This window comes from Natrix helvetica (genome assembly GCF_964273705.1).
Source record: "Natrix helvetica genome assembly, chromosome: 2".
In the NCBI taxonomy this organism is placed as follows: domain Eukaryota; kingdom Metazoa; phylum Chordata; class Lepidosauria; order Squamata; family Natricidae; genus Natrix; species Natrix helvetica.
Window position 1 is genome coordinate 38,096,947 of NC_138552.1, and position 20,517 is coordinate 38,117,463.

The 20,517-nt window shown below is 38.0% G+C and overlaps 1 protein-coding gene across 2 annotated transcripts in view; it reads left to right on the top strand.

Moving 5' to 3' along the window:
* Positions 1 to 12,185: 12,185 nt before the first annotated feature.
* Positions 12,186 to 20,517, top strand: part of RASGRF2 (Ras protein specific guanine nucleotide releasing factor 2) — a 106,759-nt gene continuing 98,427 nt past the window's right edge. The window contains exon 1 of one of the 2 annotated variants that reach the window (XM_081941032.1): positions 12,186 to 13,060. In XM_081941032.1, the coding sequence (XP_081797158.1) occupies positions 12,776 to 13,060 (285 nt within the window). In that variant the 5' untranslated portion in view covers positions 12,186 to 12,775. Of the gene's footprint in view, positions 13,061 to 16,546; positions 17,222 to 20,517 lie in introns of those variants that run through there. The other variant, XM_081941033.1, reaches the window with a different exon arrangement.

The window sequence follows — 20,517 nt, forward strand, 5'->3', positions numbered from 1 at the left end:
CTTGAACACAATATTTTTTGAGATTTTAGTGAGATCTCACATATATTTTGACTCTTTTCACATGTAATTTTACAAGTTTCTGCAATGAAATGTTGATGTTCTTGGATAAGTTTAATTAAGAAGAAGAAAGCTATTCAGTTTCCATTATATGATTTCTTTCTTTCTTTATTTGTTTGTTTATTTATTTTGTTAAACATGTAAAAGATAACAAGTATAAGTATAAACATAAATATGAACAAAGTAAATGGGTACGAATAAATGAAGACAGTAGGAAAGGGACAGTAGGCATGTTGGTGCACTTATGCACGCCTCCTATAGACCTCACCCCATAGAATGGAGTGAGGTCAACAGTAGACAGTCTTAGATTAAAATTATGGGGGTTTGGGGGATATAACAACAGAGTCAGGTAGTGCATTCCAGGCACTACTAGTATTATTGTGGTTGAAGCTGAAGTAATCATTGACAAGTAGGATGTAGTAGCAGATAATTTTGTGAACTACACTTAGGTCAGACCGTAGGCAGCATAGTTCTAGGTTCCCCAAGCCCAAAATTTCAAGCCTGGTGTCATAGGGTATTCTGTTGTGAGTAGAGGAGTGGAGTGCTCTTCATGCGAAATTCCTCTGGACTCTCTCAATTGCATTAATATTCTATATACGATATATATTACCAGAGAAGAAGCTTCACAAGATTAGGTTGACAACTCTTAATGCCTTTTTGGCAATGCTGTTATAGTGAGTTCTGGCACTTGAGTGGAGTACTCTTCACGCGAAATTCCTCTGGACTCTCTCAATTGCATTAATATTCTACATACAATATATATTACCAGAGAAGAAGCTTCGCAAGATTAGGTTGACAACTCTTAATGCCTTTTTGGCAATGCTGTTATAGTGAGTTCTGATCATTTGAGATGAGTACTCCAAGGTCCTTGACCGAGTGAGGGTCGTCTATGAGGTTATATCCGCCCAGCTTGAATTTGGTGTTCTGATTTTTTTTGCCAATATGTAAGACAGAGCATTTGTTGGTTGAGATTTGGAGTTGCCAATTGTTTGACCATCTTGAATATATGGTCAACCCACCATATTTCCAGGTAACATCAGGAATTGCTTTGAAGAACTGATTGATAGAGAAGCAGAGAAATTATGGAATGAATGTAAAAGAAATTGCTAACGAGAAACATGAAAATAGACTGCAGATACAAACAGGGAAAAAAAGCAAAGTGAATGCTATTCACCACAATACAAATTGCGGAATTTGCCAAATAGAGAAGAAAAAGCAAAGTCAAGAAAGACAAAAATCCCAGAAAATTTCATAGAGCTCTTAGAAGAGACAAGAGGCAGCATTACAATAATATTTGTAAAGACACTGAAGATGAAACAGGCATGGAAAACAAGAAAAGTCTTTCAAAATAGGTGATGAATGAGAAATGTACTTTGAAGACTTGCAAGATTCTGTTAATGTCACCTTATAATAAAGATAGAGCTAGTATTCCTGGGTGTGACTGCTTGTTTGTATTACGTTTTTTGTAATGCTTACAAAAAGGTAGAAGGAAAGAGAAGAGGATGACCAAGAGCAAGATGGACTCAGTTGCACTGGTGATGAGTGAACCACTTGAAGATGTGAAAGACCAGGTGATGGAGGGATTATCATGGAGAAAATCTGCATGGTTGCTAAGAGTTGACAAGGATTTGATAGCACATATTAAATCGATTTCTATGACTAACGTTGAATTCTGAATACAGTTTTAGTTGTCCTATGATAAATGGTAAATTGGAAAAGAAGGTTAGAGTATCATCAAAATTCTAAAAAGATTGGTGATCTTAGCAAAATAATTCATAAACTTATATATGGTGTAGAAATTATTTTTTCCATTGTAATAGACTACAATCCTAAACCAAACCACATTGTAGTTTAATTCAAAGAATGAACTAAAGCTTTTTCTGTCAGCACAGATGTGAGATATATTAACTTATAGGTACACACACACAAATACACACACCTGAACATAGATATTGGAGTTTTCAGTTGTTTCTTTACAAGTTTTCTTTTTAATCATAATTTAAATGCACAGAAACAACAGAACATTAAACATCTCATAATTTTTTAAATGTTATGCTATTCAATTGTGGCTGTAGTGTATAAAATAAATGTGATCCTCTTGATTTTTAAACATTTTAATCTAATTTCCTCATTTAATATGTTTGCTTCATATGAAGCTATGCTAACACAATGTATGATTAAATATCATTAAAATAGTTCTATTTTAAAAAATTACTTATTAAAAAACATTTTCAATATGAAGTACTTGTCAATGTACATATCAAATTAGTCAGTCAAATTTTAAAGTGCAACAAATTTAAAAAAATGTGAATGGGTTTTTTTCAAATAGCTTGAGAGAGAAAGATTACACTTTCAGTACTTTATGCATTAATTTATGTGAATCATATCTCCAATTTGTAAACAGCTCATTTTTTATTACTATGTTTCTCTCCGCAAAAGATTTCTATTGTCCTTTCTTTTCTTGTAAAACTTCGCTCTGCATACTACATTCCCTAATCCTTCCTCTCAGTTATAGTACTTGTCAACTTGCATTACAGCTGAATAAGAGAGAAATACAAAGGCATACCCTTGGGTGGAAAAGTGGTTCAGCTTTGTATGATGGGCAAGCTTAATCATATAAAATAATTACAATAGGGACTTATAATAAATACAACCATAAAGGTAATAACCTTGACCGAGTATCACTGACATTAATTTTAAGAACCAAAACTGAACAAAAGGAAACATGATTAGATAGGTTTAGATTAAATATTTGTTATGTTTTCAGGTAGAGTCCATCTATTTCCAAAAATACCGTACTGTTCATATAGAATCAACATATTTATTTAATCTTCAAATCTGGTTGTTCCTGAGGAAGTGGTCTTCTAGCACTTACTTCTTGATTGGTGAAAACCTCCAAGGACATAACAAAAGGTTTTGTCAAAATGGTGGTGAATCATCTTTAACATGCAACATAATGCTGTTAGTCTTTTAAAAAATGTGTAAGCCCCCCCCCCAAAGGACATACCCGATTTTGACCAGGAATTTTGGAGAACGATTGCCACTATTGTCAACTTCTCCTTTGGGATAAGATTGGTCAAGAAAGTAATGGGCTTGCAATTGTGGTCATACCTGGATGAGATCATACACGGAGTTATCATTTTAACTCTTTCTAGTTGAATTTCAAGGTGATAAGAACTGAGATAACATTGATTATATTTTGATGGGACCAGGATAGGAGAGTACAGACTTTTTGATCCCAGCTAGATGTATCAAGTGCCTTTCACACCTTTGATTACAGTATCCTTCTAGACTGATGGCTGGGAATATGGCCATTGCTTTCCACACTTCAGAGGATAAAATGAGTCCTATATTATGAGGGGCCACAGGATTCATTTCTCTTGTTTCTCCAACACCAGATCGGGCAGGCAGAATCTATAGAGGATAGTGGTCTCAAAGACACCAATTCCTAAGCCATAGAAGTTATCACTTTATAGATGATAACCAGCCCCTTGCCCTCAGAAATATATTAATAACAAGTGCAGCTTCTGCAACAATGGTATTACATGGCAGTAACTTGATTGTTCAATAACCATACATGTAAAATTATTAATGGAAATCTCTTGAGCAGATCTCTTGAGAAGGCTGTGATAAAACCGCCCCGAGTCCTTTCCGGGAGAGGGGGCGGTCTATAAATGTGAATAATAAATAATAAATAAATAATAAAAATAAAACTGCGGTTGTAACATAATACAAGTTTTGAAATTAATATCTTTGTATGGAGCAATTCAAAATTGCCATCCCTTAATTTATTTATTTTAAAAATGTTTTTTGAAAGACATACTGATCTGAATTAAAAATGTGATAAAATGATTTCCAGAGCTTCATTTTTAGGGACAAAACTGAAATTCAATTAGAAGGTAAAATTAATATGTTCATATTTCAGTCTACATAAGAAAATTCTACAGTGCCTTGGCATTCTCCTTAATGTGATGATGAACTGAAAATATATTTACTGCTATAGTGTCATAGTTTTAGTTTCATTGTTTAAAGAATGTTTAGTATATAAAATCTAATAGCATGAAGTACATATTTGATTTATAATTACTGTGGAGTTAATTGGTTATTCAGTAGTTGGCAAACCATATTGATTAATCAGTCAAAGTGCACATTCCTTCCTCTTAATCCTTTTTGCTTAATTTACACGTAAACACATTCCATGCAGCAGTCAATCATTACATATGGGTCACGTATCTTCATCATGAAGTGTCCATGAGGTGTCCATGAGGAAAGCATGTATCTGTAAACCAATCAATAGTTGCCAAGTGGATTTTCTGTCCAATGAGCTTTTTCTATTCTGAGAAGTTTGACAATAAAAGGGAGCCCCAAACGATGCTCAGGGTGGCCTTCCCAGCACAACCTTACTCCTGTCTGCGTCTGCTTTTCTACGTTACCAACAATTACTGTCTGAAGATTAAAATAACCCCTTGTTGACTATCTGTTCTTTAGAATACCTAATTATGGATGGAATTTCGAGTACTACTTAATGTTGTATACTGCCATCTGAAAGATGCTTCAGATTTTTACTTCTTCAAATAGGGACCCACAATTCTTGTTTGGGAAATGGAAAGGGAGAGCAATTCAAATATTATTGCTATCATTTTAAAAAAATAACTACATGATAAAATGGAATACTAATGATTCCTGTCTTATGGGATGAACCATTCATATGTATCCACTAGTCACAAAATTGTGGAGAAATTTAACTGCAGACCATTTCGGATAGTTTTTCCAATTACAATTTTCTGAACGAACATAGAAACTAAAACCTAGGTATTATTTGAGAACATACTTAATGTAACTTTTCAGCATTGTTTATCAATGAAAAATGAGTATTAGTCTTTCCAGAATTACACAATGAGAGTGAATTGGAGTTGTACAGATGGAGGAAGATTAATCTGATAGCCCCAAAACAAACTGACAAATAGTAAAGTGCATCCAGTTGCAACTAGTTTTCCTTTATTTCCTTGCTGGTGGATTTGCAGAGACAGAGAGGTGGTAACTTATCCTTCTTGTGACTTCTTGTGAGAAAAGCAGAGACGTTTACTTTCACTTCTGCAATAACAACCAAGGTCAGTTGGCAATTATTCTGTCTAAAAGGAAGGAAGTTCCCTGCAGTCAGTTAATAAAAGCATCTCAGCTGCATTTGTTCTAGGACAGTGTCTAGGACAGTTGCCAAGGTTGGACAGGGCCTCCAACCTTGGCAACTTTAAGACTTGTGGACTTCAACTCCCAGGAATTCTGGGAGTTGAAGTCCACAAGTCTTAAAGTTGCCAAGGTTAGAGATTCATGTCCTAGGAAATGGCTTTAATTCCTCATTGATAGCGGAAGACAGAGTGTATTCCACTTTTTCCTTACACCCTCAGATAATGTATTTTTACTTCTGAAGATAGGCATTTGCTCATATATATGCCAACCTCCATAGGACTTGAATTTTAATGCATCAATAGCAGCTGATTGGTTTTCTTAAACATAATTGATGAGAAAATAGCAAGCAATTGTGATGGCTGATCAATGAGGAAAGAAATCCAACACTGAATATTTTTATTAGAATGAACCAAATGACAGAAGCATCCTCAAATTCCGGGTTCTCTAGAGCTCTTCCTAAAGCAAAATGCTACAAAACACTAGGAATGAAAAAGAAGAAAGTTATCTGCCGATTAGTCTTATGCTGGTAGTTGTAAATTCCCCAATGTGGATTTTGTGCCAGTTTGAATCCAGTTTTGTGTTCACATTACATTAACTATGTATGAGAGATACAGTATATGTTGGGCGCAGCTGTTATATGACTGATGCTGCAATATATATTTTATTTAAAATACTATGCTGGAACTATTTCCTCAGCCTATTTGCTACCCTGTTTCCCTGAAAATAAGACCTCCCCGGATAATAGGCCAAGCGCTTATTTCAGGGGTCAAAAGAAAATAAGACCCTGACTTATTTTCGGGGAAACACGGTACTGGTGGGTATAACTGCCCTGTCTAACCTTACAAGAGGAATTTATATTTACTGACAAAGAGATAAAGGGAGACTAGTATAGATCTATTTCAAGCTATTTAGTTCTCATCAGCTAGCCATGCCCTTTTGGGATTTGAGCCCAGGTATGGCTAGCTGATGAGAGCTAAATAGCTTGAAATAGATCTATACTAGTCTCCCTTTATTTCTTTGTCGGTAAATATAAATTCAAAACAAAAATAGTTTGTTGGAAAAACGACTGCCTGTGAAAGCTCCTGGATTGGGGCTGAAAGGTGAAAGTGAAAGCAGTATGCTCCATCCCATAATTGGATAGACCAGGTTGCCCTGATAGACTGGTCTCACTGGGGACAAAAACCACTTACAAGGGGAAAACAGCTTGAGGGCTTCAGCTTTTTTATCTTATAGCTACCATTGATTTTTATCGATCTGGATGGGATCTATGCCCAGAAGAATTTATACAAGTATTGTTGTTTCCATTCAATTTAAAAATTAGGGTAGCACCATAAAATTTGGCATTGACAAATTGGTTTTATATACATATACCGTATGCATTATCTATATCTATAAACTCCATCCATCCTAATTGCCAAAAGTGGTATTTTCCAAGGAACATAAAACAGAATATTTTTCATGAGAAAAGTTCCCAATTTAACAATTGGGTAATATTTTCATAAGGACCCATTAAAATGACATAAAAATGTATACAATATATCCCCACATTCTCCAGACCATAAAAAATTGAAAATATATTTTTAGGATTTTGAATTAAAGGAAAAAATTGTTCCAATATTAAGTACTAATTGAAAATAAATACGTATCAATCAAACATCAATTTAAGAGTGGCCTACAGCAGGGGTGTCAAACTCACATCATCATGTCAGCGTCACATGATGTATTGGAACTTTTCCCCCCTTTGCTAAACCGGGTGTGGGCGTGGCCAGCACGTGATGCATCCAGCTCGAGAGCCGTGAGTTTGACAGTCCTGGCCTAGAGGTAAGAAGGTTGAGAGTTGAATCCTAGGCAGTGGCAGATGTTTCTCTATCAGGGTACAAAGAGAAAACATTTCCTGTGAACTCTGTGTAGTAGAGGTGGGTTCCTACAGGTTTGGCCCGGCTCAGCTGAACCAATAGCGGTATGGGGGCCTGGGTCACTGGAACCGGCAGTGACCCAGGCCTGCCATGCCCCCAAACTGGTTCCACGGCACTGCCGCCATCTTGTTTTTTTTTGTTCTGTGCATGTGAAGAACAATTTTGATCAAACTGCACATGTGCATACATCCAGCGCACACACAAATGAACCAGCAGTAAAGCCGGCCAGAACCCACCCCTACTATGTAGGTGTCAGGACAGCATCTGGCTAGTAAACACTCAGCTCCATTCAGTTGCCCCAACTCCACCCTGAATAAAGGGATTAAAGAGTCGTATTTCTTTTAAAAAAAATCAACTTCAATTATTTCATTGACTGATCCTTACCAGATCCTAATCTGAAATTATTGTACAGCTTGCTTAAGGTGAGTAATACTCAATCAAAGTGTACACTTTTGAACTCAAGAGTTTGTAAATATTATTGATGTTCTCAGTTAAATTATATTAAATACTTTACTTGAGATGCCTATAGGGCAGGGGTGTCCAAACTTGGGAACTTTAAGACTTGTGGACTTCAACTCCCAGAATTCCCCAGCCAGCCATGCTTGGACACCCCTGCTATAGGGAATGATAGCTGTCTGGTTCATGGATTTTGTTCCAATGAAATGAATTTCAAACCTTTATATCACTTTGTATTTGCATCATCAATTATTTAATATTAGTGGTATATTCATGCTTGCTATTTTTTCCTGCCAATGTTGATGCTATTGACCAAAGACCCGGTGAGCTTTTTTCCCCCAGAAGTTGCCTTTGGATTTACATCTTAAAAAATGAATTCTTCTAAATTTTTAAACTGTTTTTTAGAGGTAGAGTTGCTGGAATACCTGCTCTAGGGCAACATTCGTGCTGAATATAAGCTATTAGTAGTGAAATTTACCCTGTTATAACACGTTGCCTTAGTGTTAATTTTGTTGCCATAGTTACCATGTTCTTTTTGATACATTTAGCATTACCAAACATTTCCCTTTTCAAATTCTGTTGTCAGACCATCTCACTTGACTCATACTGGAGAATACTGCTGTTTAAAGAATTATGCAAGCTTTTCACGAAGACAAAGAAACATTGAAGTAATACCTTGATCGAGAATCAGGGGAATATGACATTGGTCTAATAAATTAATGACCGGTTTTCCTTCTTTTGGTTACTTTCAGTTGTGTTAAACTCAATTTCTAATGTGCATCTGGGAATTATGAGACTAGTGATCCGAAAGATCTAGAGAACAACAGGTTAGGAAAAATTGATTTTACAGTACACTAATTGGTAGCAGCACTCTATGGCTTTTCATACAATAATCATTCTCACTGACATTTTAACCAAATGCTATTTATAAAGCAAATGCTTTACCGTTCAATTTTCAGTCACTACACATTGGCTGCACTGACACATCATGTCAACCATAAGGTGGAATATTTGGTCTTTTATTAATTATGTGTGAGCTGTATGTATTATTATATATGGCTGGTTCAATAAAAATATAATTAAAACAAAGTATAGTTAGAATGTTTGACATCTGAGTTTGGATTTCCTGAATGCATGCTCCTATTGTTGGAACGGAGCTTTTCTAGGATAAGGGGCGGTTTTGATTTCTTAAATATATGGGAGAATAAATACACCATTCACATTGAAACATATGTGTCCTTCTTTCCAAATAGCAATGTCATTTTCTGTACAACACCAAAGGAATGTATTACTATGAAATCTGGAGATCATTTTGATTTTTCCTAAATGTGGTGTTGTCCCCAATTTGGGTCTGAGCCTGGTGTTGAAGCTGCGAATAACACCACACATGAAAGCAGGTTTTGCTTCCTTTTATTGAAGTGCTCCAAGAAAAGAGATCCTAGCTAGAAAATGCCAAGGAACCCCGAGCAATAGGATTAAGAAACTTTATACATTTTCACAAAAGTGGAATGAGGAATATATAAAACAAATAAACTAATAAATGTTTTCGTAATGATCTAACAATTGCCCTATTGATCTTTAGCTGTCCCTATTCCAAAGTCTTTGCTAATGAATGTTCCAGGTCACTGCAATATAAAAAAAAGATGTTGAGGCTCTAGAAAGAGTGCAGAGAAGAGCAACAAAGATGATTAGGAAGCTGGAGGCTGAAACATACAAAGAACGTTTGCTGGAACTGGCTATGTCTAGTCTGATGAAAATAAAGACTAGGGATGACGTGATAGCAGTGTTCCAATATCTCGGTCGCTGCCACAAAGAAGAGGGAGTCAAACTATTCCCCAAAGCACCTGAGGACAGGACAAGAAGCGATGAGTGGAAACTAATCAAGGAGAGAAGCAACCTAGAACTAAGAAGAAATTTCCTCACAGTTAGAACAATTAATCAGTGGAACAATTTGCCTCCAGAAGTTGTAAATGCTCCAACACTGGAAGGTTTTAAGAAGAGATTGGATAACCATTTGTCTGAAGTGATGTAGGGTTTCGTGCCTAAGCAGGGGGTTGGACTAGAAGACCTCCAAGGTCCCTTCAAACTCTGTTGTTCTATCTCTATTTCTATTTATCTAATACACATTCTGTTTGCTCCAGGCCATCCCTATTTCTAACTTCTAGCTGAGGTATGCAGGATGTATCTTTGTTCCTGTTATCAGTCCTCTAACCACCACCTAAAATTGATACAAGTGTTGCACTGGCATATTCTCTGTGAATAAACATTCTTTGTTCTTGCCAGACAGACTCCACAATTACAGGCACCCCACTTTTCTTTCAAGTGGATACCATAGCCTTGCTTCCTTTTAGCTGACAGCATCCATGGGAATATATCTAACAATGTTTGGATTTAAATGAGCACCATTCATACATCTCTACTGACAGGTATTCCCCACCCCATAGCCCCATGATTTGCATGTATCTAGAACTGTAGCATTGAAGACATAAGTCAGAGCTGATTATCTAAAATGTTAATTGGAAATCACCTTACTCTTTTGTCTGGCATGTTATAAATCAGGAAGCAAAAGAAAGAGTCTTAGAAACGAATCTTAAATCAATACTTCAGCATGTATGCAAAATAACTTATCCTTGTTTTATTGCATTAACACTTTTAATGAATAAGATTTGGCAAAAATTCAATGTGCTTATTAGGATCAACTTGCAGTTCATTTGATGTACAGGTATAAAATAAAAATTGCTCTCAGGACTACCCACTCAACAAATGCCTTATACTATGCTGTAAGCTACAAAATAGCCCCTTGAACCTGGTCACGTTTGCAGACATTAAAAAAATTAAGTGGTGTTGAAAATAGTTTTGCGATTATGAGTCCCAATGAAAAAAGGAATAGTAATTGCAAACAATGTTTTGCTTAGTTATATACACTGAGACTCATCAATATCTATTTTTATTGTAATGATTATCCTGGATTTTTATGACAAGGCAGCTGATTTGATGCCAAATTGAAATAATAATTAAAATTTCTGAAACATATCAAATATATTAAATGAATAACAATATGGAGCAAGGAATAAAATGATATTAAGAACAAACCAGTTTTACTGAGCAATTACTTTCCAAATTGACTGAATCCTCAGAGAAGGAAGATGTGATCTTTTAAAATGGAAAAGGTTTGGAATATGGAAACATATTTGCCATTTTATAGAGAGAGAGAGACAAAAAGGAAGCATTATCCAGCATAGGAGATAAATTGTTAACCTGTTGCTTGATGTCAGCAGGTAAATCAGATTATAAATTATATATCCTGTTTAAAATGATGTAATATTTTTTTAGATGGAAGTCTGCATAGTGATTAGTGATGAGGAATGTCTATTATGCTTGAGAGATTCCAATTACAGATTTTGGTTAATTCGATTTTTGCCAATTTGCCAAGTGATCTGTCAGTTTTATGGCATATAATTTGCAAATGTGACTGACCTACAATTGATCAGGCGGTTCCATGTGGGTCTATTCAGACTCTTACTTTAATGTTTTTTGACTCCCAGATAAAGGCATATATGGAATTTCAGGTTGGAGTTGATGGTCTTATGGATGCCAACGCTATGATTCTGTTGTTTTTTTTTCACCAGTTGCAAAATCTGAAAGGCCCCAGCCTTCTGTGCTTTGGGAAAAAATGGTAAGATGCTACATTTACCTATATTTATATGCTCAAAAAAATCATTAATATTTTTTAACCAATGAAAACCTATTCGATAATTAGAATTTTCCCTTAAGGTTTCAAGGACACCTGCAGGAAGAGATTCCACTTTTTTGAGTGGAAATTCTTCCAAAGTTTATTTTAGATCTTCCTGTCTGTCTGCTGCCTGTGCCATGCAAGTTACTGAGGGGATTTTGGGAGAACTCAGAAGCTTGTCCATGATTGGGTGACCTGTTGCCCATTCCTAATGAAACTATTATTAAACTCTGGACTGCAGGTTCATTTTGCTTTTCAGCATCCAGGCCCAGCACTTGTTCTTTGAGCTCAGTAAACGTTCAACCCGTAGAGCAGATTCTGTGTCTTCAACAGCCTTGAAGATGACGCGAGGAAAGAGTGGAGGGAAATGTTCTGTCTACCGGAGTTACAAGCACTCAGCAACGAACGCTTGTTACGCTAGAGAACAACTCCTCCACTCAGCTGGCGTGTCGTGAGAGAGAATCTGAAGATACTTTATTCTCGCTCCAACTAAACCCGCAGCTGGGAAAGCACCGTAGGAGCGGATTAAGCACTCCGCTTAACTTTGCAGGCCCTCATTCTAAAGCTTCGCGGGCCCTCCCGCATCGACCTTTCCCCACAGGAAAAGCGGCCGCTGCCACACGCTGCCTCGAGCGTTTCGTCCGACAAAATACACGGCTCTCCTCGCCTTTCTCCCCCCACTCCCCACAACACACCCTCCCCAACCCTTCCCTTGGCTCGACCGTCTGGAGATAACGCCCCCGTTCTCGGAGGCGGGCGGCATAAAAAAAGGGAGGAGGAGGGAGGTTTAAGCTCTCTAGAGGCGGGAACGCGCGCCCACTCCGAGGGAGGGTTGTTATTCCGCGCTCTGGCACTGACCGCGGTGGCGACTTTGTGCTTTAAATTGGTCTCAAAGCCGATTACGGCTCATCTCCCGAGTGATTATTTTCCTTTCTGGCTCCCGGTGGAGGCGAGGGCTGGGGTCGGGGTGAATAGGCATCAGCTGCCGGAGAAGGAGGAAGAGGAGGACAGGTTCGGACGCCTCAGCGAGCGCGGCGCGACTGTAGTCGGGGAAAGCGCGCATCGCAGAACTTTCCCGGGCGAACAGAAGCGCCCGGCGCCCAGAACAAGGATGCTGCCGGCGCCCCTGGGCGGGTTGAAGCGCTCGGAGCAGCCGCCGGCTGAGGCCAAGGAGCTCAGCTACAGCCCCGGACTCCAATAGCGCCCAAGGTGGCGACACCCCCCACCAGGACGGAGGAGCGCGCCGGCGCGAGGCTTTGCAGTGGTGTGCGCCACCGCCGAAAGGCTGATGGCTCTGGGTTCCGTCTGTTTTCGCCTCGCCCGTCCGGAGAAGCCGCGCTGCTCTTCGACGACGCGCTGCTGACGGCAGGGGCTCCTTCCCCCCAGTTGATCCGAGACGGTTCGCCGTCGGCGCTGGGGAGGCACCATGCAGAAAAGCGTGCGCTACAACGAAGGGCACGCCTTGTACCTCGCCGTGCTGGCTCGCAAGGAGGGCACCAGGCGCGGCTACCTGAGCAAAAAGACCGCCGAGACCAGCCGCTGGCACGACAAATGGTTCGCCCTGTACCAGAACATGCTCTTCTATTTCGAAAGCGAGCAGAGCGCCCGGCCCGCCGGCGTCTACATGCTGGAAGGCTGCAGCTGCGAGAGGGCGCTCGCTCCAAAGGGCGCATCCGCCGCCAGCGGGAAGGACTCGGCGCTGGAGAAGCAGGTAGCGGCCCCGCCCTCGCTAGGGTTTCCCCCCTTCCTCCGCCCGGCTCTCCGCCTCCTCCTTTGCTTAGGCTCCCTTCCCGTCAGGGAACGTTGGCACAGAAAAGGGGCTCAACATTAAAACGGGGCGCCTTGGCCCTGGGCCACCGCGGGGTCTTCTCCGCTGAAGTTCAGGGGCTTAGCCGCGTCTCGCTTTGGGTAAAGGAGGAGGAGGAGAGGAGGTCGTAAGGCAGGTGGGGATATGTGCTGCTCTGCCCACGGAGGTTTGGCTCTCCCTGAGCTTACAAGTTTGAGCTCTCGGCTAGCTTCTCTCAGCCTGTCTGAAGTTGTATAAGGATTCCTGCTTGAGCAGCGGGTTGGATTAGAAGACCTCCGAGGTCCCTTCCAACTCTGTTAATTCTGTTAATTTAACCTTCTGGGTGAGTTGTGATATAAACTCCTCCGAGTTGCCCAGCTAGCGCTGGAAAGGCTGCCGAATTAGTTCGGGTGTGCTTGAAGCAGAAAATGTCTTTAATTTTAAACGTAGCGCAAACGGCCCGACGTGAAACATTCAGTCCAAATGTTTAGCCTTCTCTCTCTCTTCAGTCCCACCGAATTTTGGAATGGCTTGACTGATCTCAGAGAAGAGTAACTAACTAGAATGTTACGTTAGCGTATGTTCAACCTTACTCCTCGCTCAGTGGGGATGAAATTTAGTCAAAGGCGTGATTTTCAACACTTTTTGGGGGGGGGGGAGGTCCCCAAGAGAACAATAGGAACATTTCTCTTCCCTGACAAATGTAGTTAGATTATCATGTCTTTAAAAAAAGCTGTCAGGGGAATTGAAGGTATTTTCAGTCTCTTTAAATAAAGCCTCTAGATTTTTCAGCCCATAGAGTACAGGATAAGACAGCAGCTAAACTCTTCAACATCCCCTTGAATTAGGGATCAATGTTAATGTTTGGTTTTTAAAAATCCTTGGCCAATTTTTGGTACATACTGTTGTTTTTCGCAGTCTGCCTGACAGGTGCAAATTATGTTTTGTTTCCTGATGTTTTTGCTGGCATATAGTAGTGAGTGCTGGCTGAAAAAAAAGAGATCTCCTGATTCTTTTTAACTCTTTAATAACATTAACTTTCAAAGAGACATGAGAAAATGCATACAGTGCATGTGCACATCAACATTCAATAAACCAAGGCAAAACATGTAGTCTTCGACTTAGGACCACAATTGAGCCCAAACTTTACGTTGCTAAGTGAGAAATTTGCTAAGCGAATTTTGCCCTGTTTTACGATTTTTCTCCCCACATTTGTTAAGTGAATCACTGCAGTTGTTGCATTAGGAACATGGTCTTTCAGTGAATCTGGCTTCCCCATTGACTTTGTCAGAAGGTTACAAAAGATGATCACATGTTCCTGGACCATCATAAATATGAACCAATTGTGAAACATCCGAATGTAAATCACGTGACCATGGGGATGCTGCAATGGTCATAAGTGTGAAAAGTGGTCATCACTTTTTTCAGTGCTGTTGTAACTTCGAATTGTCTCTAAATGAACTGTTGTAAGTCAAGGAGTACTTGTATAGTACAGTACTACAGTACTAGTCTTTCTATTTATACAGCCTTAGAATATTGGCAACACTTGTTTATGAAGGAGATTATGAAGGACATGTATGCATAATTTCGACTAGCACTGATGATGTTACCTAGTGTGAGTAATGAAATATCTGTAAGAAAACAACCAAGCTCAGAGAGCACCAAGGACTTCTACTTATACTTTAGTATTGGCTGTCTGCAAAAGAAATTTTGTCTCTAGTTTCCCTTTAGAAAGTTTTTGTTGTTATTATAAAACAGCAATAATTTAGTGGACATGCAGCTTTGAGCAACTTTCTTCTTGAATCTAACTGTGTTTAATGCAATTCTAGCTGCTGTATTGGCTAAGCAGGAAAACATTTGGAAAAAAGGAGTCCAATCATAACTGTCATTCTTGGCAAGCCAAGACACTGAAGTTTTATTTCACTCTTGGAAAATAATATGCTCTGCAAATTATTTTGACACAAAACACATGAGTTTTAATTCAGGACTGGAACACTCAAAATAGGTATTTTGAGGTGAGAACATTTTTGAGGTTGTTTTGTACATTCCTGGTTATAGTCCAACTCATCAGAAGGCACCACATCAGAGAAGATTGGTGTAAAGCATGCTGGTTGGAAATTTGAGAGATGTAATCCAATTTATCTGAAACACACCAGATTGGGTCTAGAATAAGGCTTTTAAATATTGCTGCCTCTTTTTGTACTATATCCCCTGGGGATACTGATCAGCTCTCAGTGTGGAACAAGGAATTAGATGGTTTTCAATGGAAAAAAATGGTGTGATAACTTAATAGTGCATTGCCACTTTTGAAAAGTGATCGGTTTTCCATGACATATAATGAAATGTAATAGTAAAGTGTTAGTCAGAGATGAAGGAGATCCTCAGCCATAGAAAATGATGTGGTGGCTTTGAGGTAGTCATTCTTAATATAAGCTGCCTGGTAGGATTTTCTTGTGAGAAAAAATGGAGGAAGAGGCAGAGCTGTTTATGCCATCCTGAGCAAAAGATACAATATAAATTTGATTAATAAATGGATTTATTCTATTTGGAAATTAGTTCTCAAGCTTTTAATGTCAAATATTTCAAGTATTCGAAATGTGTAAGCCTTCAGATGTTTAAGTACAGTTAAGGCAAATATTTCTGAACTTTTGCATATTAAAAACAGATTGTATACTGATTTGTACAATGTATCAAACCTTACTGAATTAATTTGAATTTTGGGATCATGATTTTTTATTTCTTGAAACATAATTCTGGCATTTCTTTAAATATAATATGTGGAAACAATGGGTCCAATTTTCCTGATGATGACTCAAAAGAGCTCAGTGATGTTTATAAGATGAATATATTTCAATTTAGATACCACTATAGTTGTTCAAAGTCAGATTTAGATTCACAAGTAGGAAGCAATTAGCAATGGTAGTTTTTAAAAATTGGAAATATTATTGTAAAATTGAAAGTTTAGGAAACAGTGCATTTTAACTGATATTTTGACTCAGTACAGCACTGTTCTAGACTCTATTAAAACTAGCAATAAAATTGAATTAAATTGTTAATTCATATAGCTTGCTTGTTCTATTTATAAAACGAGGAATAATATTTTATGCATTCAGAAGTGGTAATGATGGAAAGTAACAGAGACAATATTCAATGAGTGATAATATGATGTAAATTCTTATAGCCATTTTACGTCTACTCAAAAATAAATTTCATCATGTTCAATAGGTATTTCTAAAATAAGAAGTACTGAATTCCAATTTTAGTTATATGCTATATCAGACTTCAGCAGTGGCATCTTCATTGCCAGTGCATTGTTCCTATGTGAATACAAATTTGCATTTGATGATAGACACTCATTTCTTTTGATTTATAGAATCAAACAGGTGTCAGTTTGTTTGGAAGCATTGGAATTTTATCTCTAAAGGAATACATTTTTGACATTTAAAAAAATAGGAAATAAATTCTTCATAGCTTCAAATATTCCATCAATTTAACTATATAAAAAACCCCAAACTATGCCAGAAATCAAATGTTCAGCTGTTCCAGTAAGAGACAGTTAAATTTTTTAGATATATTTATAGAAATCAAGATGGTTTAGATTAGAAGAATGTTTTTAAAATAGAGGTATTTTGTTTTTGTACTTTTGTGACAGGTTTAAGCATAAATGGTTTCATGCTTAGTTAGCATGATCTAAACACACACACACACACACACACACACACACACACACACTTGGTCAGTTCATTTTCCCTTCAGCCTTAGCCCCAACCTCAGCCCCAAACAATATTAATTATATTTAATTATGTTAATTGTTAAATTCTATGTTAATTTTGGCTAAAGAGATACATGTGCTTAAAATCCTGATGAAAATAAATGTAATATATTTAATGGGAAATATGTTTTATGGATTAGACCTGAATTTATTTCACCTATATTTCCTGTATTTCACTGCAGTTCAATGTTTGGTTATCTGGGGTGGTGATATAGGTAGCACAGGTCAAATTATCAGTTCATTACAGCATGCAGAGTGGAGGATGAATCACCTCTTTGGTCAAAGTAACAAGCATGCCTCCTGTTATTCTACATGTAAGTGCAGTTTTTTTAAAAATTCTATGCTGCCATTCTCTAACATGAATTGCCCTGTAACCATTATTTCACAGTCACATAGATCCTAACATTTCTGTTATTTGGTTAAACCTGAGTGCAACCTAAGTAAAAGAGAACCCAGTGTTTCCAATAAGGAGTAGATGCTGCAAATCTACCACTGGATGATGTGATTGTCATGCATTAGCTGGCTTTTGAGTAGCTGACAGTCACAATTCATTTTACCTTACAATTTCATCATTTTATTGCAATAAATACCTATACTGAAAGGAAAAGGTTTTTATTTACCTTTGCACTGCATGCAAGTATTTAGTGTATTCTATGTATAAAGCAACAAACATATATTGAGCTAGAAGAAACTCTAGAATGATATATTAAATAAGATTAAAATTTCTGGTGGGACAGTGTAACCATGTTGTAACAGTATAGCATTCTCTAGACATGTTAAGACTGAATCTTCCAAATTTTTCCAGACATTGAAATTATCAAGCTAAGTACCTACTGTGTGTCCTCAAAAATAAGACTTATATTAATTTTTGCTCCAAAAGATGCATTAGGGCTTATTTTCCAGTTAGATCTTATTTTTGAGGAAATATGGTGCTAAATGCGTCCATCTGGTTGATGATTTTAATGAGCTTATTTTTGGGGTAGGGTTTGTATCATCAGCATCCTGAAAAATCATGCTAGGGCTTATTTTCAGGTTGGGTCTTATTTTTGGGAAAACACAGCAATACCAAAGTTATCCATTTCAGTTGTGATTTCTGTTGTGAGAAGCTTTGTGATACATTTGGATATTTGGATTCTGGGGTTCATGATTATTCCAGAAGTTTATTTCATTTCAGTAAAGTATTGAAACATCTGATTATTCATTGGTTTTAAATACGGGAGGAAATAGAGCATAGATACATTTTGCATCAACAGGCATAATATAGTCATTGCAACTACATCTAATATTTCATATCACAGTCTTATATCTCAAGTATCATTAAAACATTTAAAAGTTATACTAATGTATAATATGATTACATATTTGATTTGCAGAAACAATACTGAATTGGCAAATGCAGGCAGTCAAACAAACAAAAACATCTTTTAATTTTCAGAAGTGGTAATTTTACAGTAATTCTTTTGAGCACAATATATTATATAATGCATTCTCTGCTTTATATGCCAATACTAAGCTCTATTAATTAGAAGTAAAATCATTCACTGTAACCTAATTTTAAATTAAATTTGAGGTAAAATTGAATACAGAAGATTTTGCTTAAGCACTAGTAAAACATAGTGAAACATCATGACGTAGAAAATTGAAGTATACCTTATTTACTTCAATGAAATCAGTGAAAATAGATTTCATTAGAAGTAAGTTTTGGAACCATAGAGTACTAACAGAAGGTTTGTCTTGTAAATATGTACTTGTTAATTGCTTCTACATAGTTATACTTTGAAGTTAATATTATTCAGATGTATTATAGCATATGCGTGCGTGCATCCCATTTTAATCTGTATATCAATGTGTAATACATTTTGAAGAGTTTAGGATGAAAAATGAAAAGTTGCATGGTGAGGTATAAGCTTTCATTTTCAAAGAATTCAAAGAATCTGAACGCGGAATTTGGTGTCAAGTATATGAATGTCAAAAATACCACAAAATCCCTGTTATCAGTTACTATCCTATCCTAACAATTTATTGATGTTATTAAATATCCTAAACAGATAATGAAGAGTTCTTTCTTTCTTCTTTGAAGTACATTTTATATAAAATTTTGTATATAAAACATTTATATAGTTGTCAAATATAAAAAACAATCTCTGGGTGTCTTACAACCCAGCAGTAGAAACAATATATGCAACTATATTTAAACAAATACTAAAACCAAATCCAGAAAAACCTGGGACCACAACCACACTTCATTGATGCAACCCACCACATTTTCATCATATTCTGACCATCTGGAAGCTGAAAGAGTGAGGACCTGTCAGATCTTAAGAGGGAGAGTATTCCATAGGGCAAAGGCTGCAATGGAAAAGTCATGCTTCTAAGGACCTCAAGAGGCCATATTTAAGATCTGGAGCATGGCTACCCTATCAGCTTTTGTAAGATGGGAAGATACCTTCAGGGATAGGTGGTCCCACAGACAATCTGGTCCTATGTCATGTAGGGCTTTAAAGGTGATACCCAACACTTTGAATTGCACCTGGAAAAAACTAGGAACCAGTGCAGCTCATACATCAGGGATATAATAAGCGCAAATCTCGGAATGCCCAGAATAGCATGCGCTACAGCAGTCTGGACCAGGTGGTCTTCAAGAGCAGCCCCATGTACAGCACATTGCAGTAATCAAGTAGGAGTGATGAAGGCATGACTGCCGGAGAGGAAGGCTTCCCAATCCAGGATAGGATGCAATTGATGTAAAAGATAAATCTATGCAAAGACCCCTCTAGCCCCAGCTGCCAGCTGCTCATCGAGCAATAGCTGTAAGTCTAGAATGACCCCCACACCCAAAATTGCTCAACTGCTCCATGCAGGGGAATGCAACCCTGTTCAGAGTCAGTGATGGCATATCATCAGACCAGGCATGGGGGATGGGGGAGAAGGAGGAAAAGCTATTCCAACTTGCCAGAGTCAAATCAAATTTAGTTCTTCTCCATCCAGACCCTCTTAGCTTCCAGGCATTTGGTGAACACTGTGATAGCATTAGCTGCTCAGTGAAGGGTGGAGATGTACAGTATAACTGGGTATCATCAGCACACTGAAGATACCACACGCTGCCAGCAAATTACTTCACCCAGAGGTTTCATTTAAATGTTAATGAGGATAGGACTAGGACACAAACCTGAAGCCTGAGGAAACTTGCATTACAGCAGTGGTTCTCAACCTTCCCAATGCCGTGACCCTTCAATACAGTTCCTCATGTTGTGGTGACCCCCAACCATAAAATTGGTGTCTCGGTTCCTAAGATCATCAAAAATATGTGTTTTCCGATGGCCTTAGGCGACCCCTGTGAAAGGGTCGTTCGACCCCCAAAAGGATCCCGACCCACAGGTTGAGAACCACTGCATTACAGGAACCTACAGTTTGACCTCTCCCCTCTTACTAACATTGACTAGCTGCAGAAAATGGAGGAAAATAACTGCAAAACTGTACCTCCCTCTTCAAATCCCCAATGCTGGCTCAGAAGGATATCAAAGTTGATGGTATCAAAAGCCATTGAGAGATCCAGGAGACCAAGGACGGTGGCACCCACTGTGTGGAGACTCCTGGGAGGGGCGGGGTG